This window comes from Myxine glutinosa, chromosome 6 (genome assembly GCF_964187855.1).
Source record: "Myxine glutinosa chromosome 6, kmMyxGlut1.1, whole genome shotgun sequence".
Taxonomy (NCBI): Eukaryota; Metazoa; Chordata; class Myxini; order Myxiniformes; family Myxinidae; genus Myxine; species Myxine glutinosa.
The window spans coordinates 106,195,781-106,208,749 of record NC_136266.1 but is presented as its reverse complement, the minus strand read 5'-3'; the positions used below and the strand labels follow the sequence as shown (position 1 = coordinate 106,208,749).

Genomic DNA, 12,969 nt, shown 5'->3' with positions numbered 1-12,969 from the left:
TACAAAACGCAACCCAGGACCTGTGATCGTTCTTTTGGGGGGGGGGGGGGGGGGGGGGAGACAGTCTGCTCTGCATCGATGCACCATGCAAGCACCCAAAAACGCACCAAAGCACCCTCAAGCACCAATCGGTGCACAGTCATCACTATTCATGAATAAAAATAACCAAACAACCCCTAACCCTGCTGGTGGTCTCTTGCTCTTCGGCTCCCTCTGCTGGCTATTTGTTCTTCCAGATGTTGTCTTTCTTTCATTTTCTTACTGGCGGCCTATTGGTGGAAATAAAATGCACCCAACGTGTCCATTTTTTTAAATTTATGGCCCACAGGGGCCGACTATGTATGGTTCACCTGTGGGGCATCGGTGCCCTGTGGCCAAGGTCCGCCAGCAAGATTTCGGGCCTTCAGGGCCGGTTCCAGCAGAGGGGCCATGCCCCAACCCATGGGGTCCATAAGTGGTGCTCAGCCACAGACATGTGGTCCATAAGGTGGTGCATCGATGCAGACAGCTGTGGTTCCGGGAGTTTCGGGCGCACAATGGCGGACTCACGCACGCTCCCCTCGGCGCCCAGTGGCGCACAGGTCCTCATGTGGGAGACAAAGGGGGGGAAAAAACAGATGAGCGAGGGGTAAGGTCACAAGGGTACACATCAATAAGGCAATGCAAGGCGAAGTGCGTACGGAGAGCGAAGTGAGGAAGCTCGTCCCTACCGTACGTCACCCCCCCCTGTCACCTACTCTACCCTTGCCCTTACCCCATATTTACAAAATCTACACATTACAAATTCGTCGCTAATGTCACGTCTTCCCCATATTTCCCCTATACCAAATTCGTCTCCACAATCCCTCTATCCAAAATTTGCCATCACCCAATTCATCATCAATCCTCATAAGGAGGGAGAGATGGAACAACAAGCACAATGTCACACCCACGTCATGATGCGTCTCACATTCCAAACATCTGCACAATAAAAATAACAAAACAACCTGGCATGGTGTGGAGTTACGTCACCTCAGGTGAGTGGATGCAGATGGTGCGAGGAGATTCTTAATCCTAACTATCCTCTAAATGACATTAGCACACTTTACACTACCCGGGGTCTTTCCCTGCCAATCCATTGGCCAACTTACACTATGGGTTCTAAAAACCAATTCCCATTGACCAAACTGTGGTGCTTCCTTAATTTGGGGTCTCACTCCCCCGATGCAACTCCCTGTGCCTTTGCACAATTTCCGGGCTGGGTCGTGCAGCTCTCCCAACAGGTCTACCCACCTGCACACCTCCACCACTGTAGTTGCCACCCGAGCTTACCTAGCTCCTCACCCTAACCTATCTAATTGGGGAAGGCCCCTCCTGGCTCTGTCACCCCTTGGTGCCCTCTGGCACTGGGCTACCCGGGTCCGCCCTCCGGATCCTCGGGCCCCATCCACAACAACTCTACCGGCTCCCAGAGCCCACCTGCGGCCTCACCTGGCCGACATCCTAACAGTGGCGGAGTGCCCAATCCAACTACACACACTAACAGGCTACACGCCCAGCCATTTCCACAACACTAATGCACCCATCCAAATACCATTCTTTCACCTCCCACCACAGATGCCAATATCCAACCACAATTTACCTGTACCCTCTACCTAACTCTTAACTACCCTCCCCGGGTATTCGTGATGGGGTCCATCCTCCTTTCCCCCATCCACACCTTCGCACCATCCACTCCACTCCACAGTTTCCACCATACTCACTCCACGACCATCCATCTCAATACTCCATATTCTCCAGACAATTTATTCCACGCAACCATTCTCCATACACCTGTCGTTGCACACCTGTGCAATCACACCTGGTGCCACCTGCACCCTCCTTCCTTCCTGGACCATTTGGTCAGCACAATACACATCACTATCACTCACTCAAACACTGCTCCATACACCTGTTCAGTTGCACACCTGTGCAATCACAATACAACTCACAATCATTTACTCATACCCTGCTCAATACACTTTCGATCCTCACACACACGGCATCATCTCATCTACCTGTTGCCCTGCTAACTTAGTGCTCCCCGGCTTCCCTTTAAACTAAGCACATACCACGTCATTAATCATCCACTCTAATCTACCTGCGTCCCCACTACAGGTATCATTGTCACTACCTAACCTTAACGTTACCTAAGGTCGTCTTCTAGGTCCCTACACACAATATCCTAACCCTCCCGGGCTAGTTTTCACTGCCAAACCCCATAAAACTAGTGCTCCTTTGCCCCCGTTGTGAGAGATGGCAAAGTTGCCATCCCACCACATCGGGCATCTTCCACTACCAATTTTGCACACCAAATTCCAGCTAATTAAAAATTTGCCAATCACTACCAATCATCTGCCAATCATCACTCTGCCAATCCTTTGCCAATCATCAAATTTTGTTTTTCTAATTTCGGGGCCAAAACACTATCCTCATCATCACAGTCTACTCACTAGTGCCTCTCGGTGCGCCAATTCACTTCTACAGCCCGGCTTCGCACGGCCGAGCAATGAATGCGGGTTGCTTGGTGCCGGCGATTGGATACGTCCGGCATTCGGTGCAGGGAAGGACGCTTACCCGGGCCGAGATCCCACGCTCCATCTCGGCACAGAGCCGTCCAATGGCCCGATCTCGACCTGCCGGAACGCCTCAACAAAAAGGGGTCGCCATGACGACCCTTCCTATCGGGCTGCCCGCTCCGCCTAGTGGAGCACGGACGCGGCCGTTCAAAGCGCGGCCCGGCGTGGATCTCGCACGGCAGTTCTTTCGAAACCGCCGCGGATCCCCGCGGCACGCAAAGCTGCCCGGTTCGCACCGAAGGCCCGATTCGGCTATACGTCGCTCTAACCGCTAACCCGGTTAGGGTCGATGCTCCACTTGCATGCTCACACCCCGCAGCCCGTTCCTTGCTCATACATCCAGCCGTCTCCATGCTCTTTGTCATTGCACCTTCCCTGACACACCCAGATACACTCAATCCGCTTACAGATTTTGTCACACACCTGACCACCGCACACCTTTGCACACACTCGTCCGTTCGCACACCTCACCAACACACCTCTTCGCGCCCCCTCCTCGGTCACCTCCTCTGTGACAACCACAGGTGTGTTCTCACTTGCACAGCCAATCACGTGCCTCACTACCAATTCCAGCGTGCATTCCCATACGCGCTCTACCATTCCAGGTGTGCATCCTTCCATTCCAGGTGTACATCCTCTCTCACCTGCCACAACCAACTCACGCTCCGTGTCACTTTCACTACTCTCACCTCCACACTCGGTCGCGCACTCACCCTTACTTTTGACAGCGCACTCTTTCCTCATGCACCCGTCCGTTACACACCTTTCTCGCGCATCCTCTTGCGCACACTCTCCCGTTACACCCTCCGTAACACTCACCACAGGTGTGCATTCTCCCTTACTCTTGACAGCGCACTCTTTCCTCATGCACCCGTCCGTTACACACCTTTCTCGCGCATCCTCTTGCGCACACTCTCTCGTTACATCCTCCGTAACACTCCCCACTCCGCGCTTCCATGTGCCCCCTCGCACACGCGCTATGACCAACTCACTCTCGACAGCACACTCACTCCTCGGCGCGCACTTTTTCCTCACACACCCCAGAGTCGGACATTCTTGCACACCTCCTCCTTCGCACTCCGTACCTGTCGCACACTTCACCAACGGCCTCTCACGAACACCCGGATCCAAAGCAACCCCCAAGCCGACTGAAGCTCCCCTCACATCATATACATCGCCACTCACCTTGACACCTCGTCTCCGCACCTCCTCTGCCACCTGCAAACTCTTTATTTGGTTAGCAAGCACACCATCATGATTTGAGCACAGACCTTGTACCAATTCCATTACTTCCTCCTTTATTTCTTTCTCAGTTTCCCTCAGTCTCTTCTTAATTTCACTCACCCCTTCTTCCACCTCCTCTTAATTTTTCCTTTACCTCCTTCATTTCCCGGTGCGCCCCCTCTATCTCTTCCTCTAACGCCACCTTAACCGTTTATATGTGCGTCCTCACCTCCCGGTCCTTTGTCTCCATTACTTCTGTCACCTCGTTCAACCTCTTCGTCAACCCCTCATGTACCATCTGACATTCCTTCTGTGTCGCTATTAATTCGTTCTTGCTGTCTTTTTGTGTCGCTTTTAACCCCCCGATTATTGCAGTGTTCTTTTCCACTTGGTCCACGAGTTCCTTTTGTCCCACTGTCAGCTGTTCTACTCCCCTCGTCAGACCCTCTATGCCCCCCTGTAACCTAGCCGTATTATTCCTCACCTCTTTCTCCATACGCTTCTCACCTCGCTTTACCTCCTCGCGTACCCCCGAGACCTCCTCGCTTACACCTCGTCGTATCTCCTCCTTCATCTCCTTTGTAGATGCCACCCTCATCTGTCCCAATTCATCCCTCTGAGCATCCAATTTACCTTCTAACCCGATTTTCACCTCCTCTATCTGGTTCCCCATCCGTTTGATTTCCCGGGCGGATTGCTCCCCGACTTCCCGCAATTTGTCGTCCAGTGTTTTCTAACCCCCTTAACCCATTTTTCACCCCTTCTATCTGATTCTCCTGGGCAGCCATTCTATTTTCCACCCCCGTTAACCCATTCTTCACCTCTTTTATCCCATTGTCTAACCCCTCAAATTTACTGTCCAACCCCTTAAAATTATTGTCTAACCCCTCAAATTTAGTCCAACCCCTTAAAAGTATTGTCTAACCCCTCAAATTTACTGTCCAACCGTTCACCGGTACTCCTCGCTTCGTCCCTCATTACCCCCATTTGGCCCTCCAATCGCTCACCCATTTTTTCCATAAGGGTCCCCATTTGTATCATAAAAAGGTTCAAATCCACCGGTGCTGCTACGGTCACGGGCGCCGCTAAATTTGGTGCCGCTGTAACCACGTGCGCAAAGGCGCCATTTTGTGCGCCTGATACTCCCTCAACCACCTCCTCATTGCTCTCCTCCATTTCTTCCCTCTGATCCTGGGTTACCCCTAACTCCTCTTCTAGTTCCCCCACCGGCATCCGATCGCCTTGACTAGCCATGGTGCGATTTCAAAGTTCGGGTTTTTTTTTTGAAAACAAAACAAATTTCGGCAGCTCGTAATTTTGAGCGCATTAAGCGCGCTTCGGGTCCAATCCCGCTCCCGATACCAATTGTTACGGACCGCGGATAAGATGTTGTTTTGCCGAGCGGATGGCACCGCGGCCCTAACAGTTACCCCGACTAACCCGATTCCTGAACGTTGGCCGAATCGCTCCACAGATATTCAATGGGGAAAAGACTAAAGCGAAGGATGTGAAGAAGAAGAAAGACAAAGGGTAAGGAATACAAATATAATTTATTTACTATTTACAGGACCAAAAAAACGAAGGAGAAGGAAAGATAATAAAATAATTTACAGAAGAGCTCAGAGACACAGTGCAATGCTAGCTTACCTACAGTCTTAATTAATACCCTGGGACAGAACAAACAAAAGACAGACTCACGTGGGGAATGATGACAGGAATGGCAGGAGGTGGATGGCTGGAGGGGGAGGAAGGTCCAGCTGGAACCGCAGCACGGTCGGGTCGGGGATGAGCAGCCGCCGCCCTCTCTCGATCGGCGCGTTTAGCAGCCGCCGTTCCTTCGCGGCCCCACTCGAAACTGCCGTCAAGGCCCCGAAGCTGCTGGGGCTGAAGCTGCGGTGGCTGAAACTGCTGTGGCTGAAGCTGCAGTGGCTGAAGCTGCTCTTTCAGGGATCCCTTACTCAACTCTCCTCTCAACTCAACTCTACTCCTGGGGGCGTCGGGGCCGCGGGTTATATAGGCCACACCCTCGAACCTTCGCGAACCTCCCCGAGCATTCTCTCTCCGCCCTCTCAAGCCAAACCCCTTGTACTTGGTTGGTTGTTCGGGGCAGGCTCACTCCTCCCCTCTATGACGAGGTGGAGACACGCCTTTCTTCTCCGAGATTACCTCGGGTGATGGCGGCAAATGTAGTTGGCAATGCGAATGGCAATGACGCAGTTGGAAATGGAGGTTTTGGGAATGGGAATGAAAGGGAATCTATCTTATTTCACTTGGTGCAATGGAGTATTTCAATTAATGGAAGACACAGCCTTACACTAATACACATAATAAGGATATAACTGTCAACAAAGATATATCGTGTCCTGCATGTATGTTTTATGGACTAACTACGGGAACGCCCTTTGACCTTTATACAACCACAAACGGAGGGAGGAGGGGTGATATTTTACAACAACCTTTTACAACATTTTACCACAACAATAAAAATAAAAAACATTCTCATATCCACAACAATATATATATATATTATACAAGCTGTATATCCCATGTGTTCACCAATACTATAGGACACCAAAGAGCCATCACATCCTGTCTCTCAGAAATAAACATCCCTGTGGGTTCACCTACATTGTGGTACCTCCAACAGACGATGAACCAGGAACATTGTTGGTTTGTGGTTGTTCTGAGCCTCTCGATGAATATGCTCTCTTGTTTAACATTATTCAAATGGTCGGCTCACGTATGGACCATCTTTCTTTATTGCGGCCACGTTGACCTCAATTTCTCCTGTTACTCACCAACGAACTATCAGGAGGAATGAAGCTTCTCACAATCCATCGATCGCGGAATCGTTTTTGTCCGCAGGTCAGATTGACAAGGAAAACATTTTATCTGGTTTTCCCGGAGGAATGAGGGTGGATGGTGGGGTTAAGGCTGCGATGTGATGTACAGGGCAGCTTTCTCTATAGGTTGAATCAACAGTAATAGGATAACGTTTCCTAATCAATGGGGCTTTATGAGTGTGACTGCTAGAGCAAGAGTTTTGAGGATTTGAAATGTATAAATCAAACTACTGAATCCAAGAGAGAGAGACTATGACAGGTCGAGTGCCTGATTCAATGACGATCAGGATCATCAGCTGGACACCGTCCAGAGGTTCGACCCTTCGATCCCTGAACCTCTCCGAACAGGGGGTCTACAACCTGAGCTATGTCAGAAGATGTTCTGATCACCGAGAGAGAGATAGGAAGTAGATATAGAGAGAAAATAACAAACGATTTTTATTTCAGCTTAGAATTGCAATGTTTGTTTATCATGTTTGTAAATTGCAATGTTATCATGAATCCATGATCGAATCCGAATGCTGACTTGCAGCTCTCATTTGGTCAGCACTGTACTGTGCCCCGAACTTTAATACGTCACTGCAGTTATCAAGTGATATACACAAGGATTTAAAAAAAAAGGGTTTTCAAATGATCAAAAACTCTGGATATCTGACAGCCAGACCAGAACTGAATTCCAGAATGCTTACTTAACCAACTCGTGTAAACAGTTCTGAAACGTAACTTGACTACATTTGCCCCCTCCTGGTGCTGTACTCTTATTACAGGACACCGAGGTTGGCAGGTATCTGCACACGCGCTACAATCGAAACATCCCGGAAGTGGAAGAGTGGGAGAGGCAATTCGAATGCATGGTCTGATTATTTAACTGTATGTCAGGTCAATTAGGCCATTTATGGTTAAATTGCAGAAAGTGAGGATGGTGGTGAAGTCATGAGAGGTTTTAACCATTCAAAACAATGGAGGATAATAACAGCAGTCTGTGTGTTCGCTGAAGGCAAGGTCAAGTCACACAAATCATGAATACATCATGGGGATAATGATGTAGTATATTTTAGTGTTGATTATGAGAAATGGGTAACCTGAAGTTTATTCAACATTTTGAGTTACGTGTTATACGAGGTTCGTTCTTTCGTTTCCATTAAGCTGGACGCTACATTTCCATCTTCAAACCATTCCACCGCATATTTACCTTAAAACATCAAACATGTGGCCTGTATTTCAGGTAAGCTGCAGAATAAAAGTAAAATCCCATGATGGTGTCAATATCATCACAGCCCGGGGCAACAAACTCATCAAATGGGGGGGAGAGGAGAAAATATAAAAAATCCCATCACACAAAACATGCAATGGAGCATAATGAAAGTGTATAAATACTTTTAACATGACTCCAATGTACTTGATGCAGATATCCACAAATCAAGCTGGTTATTCAAAATCAGTTTGGCCATGAACGATCCATATGGCATCACAAGTGCTCAAAGGCAGCATGGGCACAACGGTCCAAACGGCCATTTATTTTGTGGGGCTTGATCAAATACCCTCGACGAAGGTCAATGCGAAAGAGATTTCCGTCCTTTGAGCATACGCCGCAGGATGGTCTCGATGCCATTGCGAGACGAGATGCGCTTCATCCAGCCGTGCGTGTGTTTGCGCTTTATGTGTTTGGGTTGGTACTCATTGCCACGTGTGCGCCCCCGCAACGACACCGTCAGCCATGCACGACTTCCAAATGCTGGACTCAGAATGCTGTACAGGAGAAAAGACAGGGTTAGCGTTCGGCTCGGTTTTAAAAATAAAAACTAAAGAGCAATAATTTAAGGACTTTTATGGAGGGGAGATGGAATGTGTGGGGGAGAGGGTGGATAGAAACATTTTAAATTGCTAATGTTGGACCCATATGAAAGTTCCCTTCGAGCAGAAGAATGTTTTTGAACTTTTACCTTCATTACCTTGCCACCAAAGGTGGATGGAGGTTATGTTTTCATCCCTGTTTGTCTGTCTGTGAGCAGGATATCTCAAAAAATTAAGTGATTCTTCACCATTTCAAATGAACCTTAAGCAATTCACAATCTGTAACCTAACCCTGACGATCCATCTATTTTAACATAACCCTGACAATCCTTCGACTTTATCCTAATCCTGACAATCCACCTACTTTAACCTAACCCGAACAATCCACCGACTTTAACCTAACCCTAACAATCCACCGACTTTAACCTAACCCCAACAATCCACCGACTTTAACCTAACCCCAACAATCCACCGACCTTAACCTAACACCACCTACTCTAACCTAACCCTAACAATCCACAGAATTTAACCAAACACCACTAATCCACCGACCTTAACCAAACCCCACCAAATTTAACCTAACCCTAACAATCCACGTACTTTAACCTAACCCCGACAATCCACCGACTTTAACCTAACCCGAACAATCCACCGACTTTAACCTAACCCCGACAATCCACCGACTTTACCCTAACCCAGACAATCCACCTACTTTAACCTAACCCTGACAATTCACTGAATTTAACCTAACCCCAACAATCCACCGACTTTAACCTAACCTGAACAATCCACCGACTTTACCCTAACCCAGACAATCCACCTACTTGAACCTAACCCCGACAATCCACCAAATTTAGCCTAACCCGAACAATCCAGCTACTTTAACCTAAACCGACAATCCACCGAATTTAAACTAAGCGCTAACAATCCACCGAATTTAACCTAACCCCGACAATCCACCGAATTTAACCTAACCCTAACAATCCACAGAATTTAACCGAACCCTTACAATCCACCGAATTTAACCTAATTGACAATCCACTTATTTAACCTAACCCTAACAATTCACCGAATTTAACCTAACCCCGACAATCCACCGACTAACCCCACCAATACACTGACTTTAACCTAACCCCACCAATCCACCGACTAACCCCGACAATCCACCAACTAACTTAACCCTGACAATCCACCAACTTTAACCTAACCCCAACAATCCACCGACTTTAACCTAACCCCGACAATCCACCTACTTTCACCCCGACAATCCACCAAATTTAACCTAACTCCGACAATCCACCCACTTTAACCTAACCCAGACAATCCACCTACTTTAACCTAACCCTGACAATCCACTGAATTTAACCTACCCTAACAATCCACCTACTTTAACCTAACCCAAACAATCCACCTACTTTAACCTAAACCCGACAATCCACCAAATTTAGCCTAACCCGAACAATCCACCTACTTTAACCTAACCCCGACAATCCACCGAATTTAACCTAACCCTGACAATCCACTGAATTTTACCTAACCCCAACAATCCACCTACTTTATCGTAAACTGACAATCCACCGAATTTAAACGAACCCTAACAATCCACCTACTTTAACCTAACCCCAACAATCCACCGAATTTAACCTAACCCAAACAATCCACCTACCTTAACCTAACCCCGACAATCCACCAAATTTAACCTAACCCTAACAATCCACAGAATTTAACCGAACCCTTACAATCCACCGAATTTAACCTAACTGACAATCCACTTATTTAACCTAACCCTAACAATTCACCGAATTTAACCTAACCCCGACGATCCACCGACTAACCCCACCAATCCACCGACTTTAACCTAACCCCACCAATCCACCGACTAACCCCGACAATCCACCGACTAACTTAACCCTGACAATCCATCTACTTTAACCTAACCCTGACGATCCATCTACTTAACCTAACCCTGACAATCCATCTACTTTAACCTAACCCTGACAATCCATATACTTTAACCTAACCCTGACAATCCATCTACTTTAACCTAACCCTAACAATCCACCGAATTTAACCTAACCCTTACAATCCACCGAATTTAACCTAACTCTGACAATCCACCAACTTTAACCTAACCCCGACATTCCGACAATCCACTAACTAATCCCAACAATCCACCGAATTTAACCTAACCCCAACAATCCACCAACTTTAACCTAACCCCGACAATCCACCAACTAACCCCAACAATCCACCGAATTTAACCTAACCCCAACAATCCACCGAATTTAATCTAACCCCAACAATCCACCAAATTTAACCTAACCCCGACAATCCACCAAATTTAACCTAACCCCGACAATCCACCGAATTTAACCTAACTCCGCCAATCCACCGAATTTAACCTAACCCCGACAATCCACCGACTAACCCAGACAATCCACCGACTAACCCAGATAATCCACCGACTAACCCCGACAATCCACCGACTAACCCCGACAATCCACCGACTAACCCCGACAATCCACCGACTAACCCCGACAATCCACCGACTAACCCCGACAATCTACCGACTAACCCCGACAATAAACCGACTAACCCCGACAATCCACCGACTAACCCCGACAATCCACCGACTAACCCCGACAATCCACCGACTTACCCCGACAATCCACCGCCTTTAACTTAACCCTGACAATCCATCTACTTTAACCTAACCCTGACAATCCATCTACTTAACCTAACCCTGACAATCCATCTACTTTAACCTAACCCTGACAATCCATATACTTTAACCTAAACCTGACATTGACAATCCATATACTTTAACCTAACCCTGACAATCCATATACTTTAACCTAACCCTGACAATCCATATACTTTAACCAACATTAACGTCACTGCAGAACTCTGACAATTCACACGATTTAATGGAATTCTTACCCAAAAGTCTGACGTGACAATTCAAAGTGCCCAGTCCCCACCAACGTTGACCTTTAATCTTTATATTCCGTTTGGGTGGGTCTGCAGACAAGCAGTTACATCACCTGGTTGTCGATCTGAAGAAGCTCAGCAAGCTTGCCGACATGACCACCCTCTCCTGCCCGATACTCCTGGATGCGGTTGCACTGTACGAGTGTACTGTACATACAGAGACGAGCAACGTTTGTCAAATAGACAATGAGTTTTAATAATTATTATTATTACATAAGAACATATTCAACCTTCGAATTTTTATGTTTACGTTTAGTTGGAGAAGCAATATGTAATTTTAATAAAATTGTGGGGAGGACCAGCATAACACTCAAATACTCCGACATACACCTTAAATTATATTGTAGTCGATCTATTAAAATCATGGAAATGACGATACAGAAAATGTCCATGATGTCAAATATGGAAAAAACCGAGTGATATGTTTAACAATTAATTAAACACAATGGGAAATACCAAAGGTTTTCGATACCTGATTGTGTCAGGCCTCCGTCAAACCTCTGTTCACACTTCACAGTACTCAGCGATCGCTTTTCTCGCGCTTTGGGTGAAAAGCTCCTGATTGGTTATTTATTTATATTGCATTTCAATTTCACTTTTCTTCATGTAATATACAGACTGCCACTTTATTGTCCCTCTCAGTAATCTTTAAAATCAACATGAACATCTGGATTAAAGTAGATTTAATACAGATCTTCATGTATGGTAATGTGGCGGGCACAAGGGACAATAATTCCGCGCACCAGTGGGTGGCGCAAGCGTCCAGGCGGGGAACGAAAGCGCATGCCCCGCCTTTCGACCGATCGGCCACGCCCGGGGACGTGGCCTCGGGACATATATGCGGGCTCTAAGCTCGAGCCCGCCCAGTGCGAGCTTTTAATAAAGACTCTGTTTGTACCAACGCGTTGTGGCCTACCTCTCTGGCAATCGAGTCGTGTGTGCACAGCACCACACTGGTGACCCCAATTGGTTCAGCCGTTGCTGACCCCCGAACGCGCCATGGCTACCAACGCCGTCGCCGTCAAACTCCCGGAGTTTTGGGAAGCACAAGCCGACGTTTGGTTTGTGCAGGCCGAAGCTCAATTTCAGCTCCGAGGCATCACGGCAGACGAGACCCGGTACTACCACGTGGTCGCCGCCCTCGGGCCCGGCACTGCCGCCCGAGTCGTGTCCATCCTTCGGCGCCCGCCGGGCGACAACAAGTACGTGGCGCTCAAACATCTCCTCCTCGCCACGTTCGGGCTCACGGAGATCGAATGGGCCGACCGCCTCCTGGACCTTCCCGCCCTCGGCGACACACGACCATCCGTCCGGATGGATTACATGCTGTCGCTGCTTGGAGACCAGAGCCCGGATTTCTTGTTTCGCGCACTTTTCCTCCGCCAGCTACCGATACAGGTGCGCCTCGCGCTGGCCGGTTCCAAAATCACGGAACCCCGCGCCCTGGCCGGAGAGGCCGACAAGTTTTTCGCGGCCTGCGACACGCGGTCGGTTTACGGTGCTGCCGTAGTGGATCCCGG

General features: G+C 48.1%; 1 protein-coding gene across 1 annotated transcript in view; it reads right to left on the bottom strand.

Moving 5' to 3' along the window:
- Positions 1 to 7,078: 7,078 nt before the first annotated feature.
- The window catches only part of MRPL34 (mitochondrial ribosomal protein L34), a 42,568-nt gene continuing 36,677 nt past the window's right edge, over positions 7,079 to 12,969 (bottom strand). The window contains exons 2-4 of the mRNA XM_078780333.1: positions 11,922 to 11,990; positions 11,503 to 11,596; positions 7,079 to 8,413 (exon numbers count right to left, since the gene is read on the bottom strand). Coding sequence (XP_078636459.1) covers positions 8,218 to 8,413; positions 11,503 to 11,543 — 237 coding nt within the window. The 5' untranslated portion in view covers positions 11,544 to 11,596; positions 11,922 to 11,990 and the 3' untranslated portion in view covers positions 7,079 to 8,217. The remainder of the gene's footprint in view (positions 8,414 to 11,502; positions 11,597 to 11,921; positions 11,991 to 12,969) is intronic.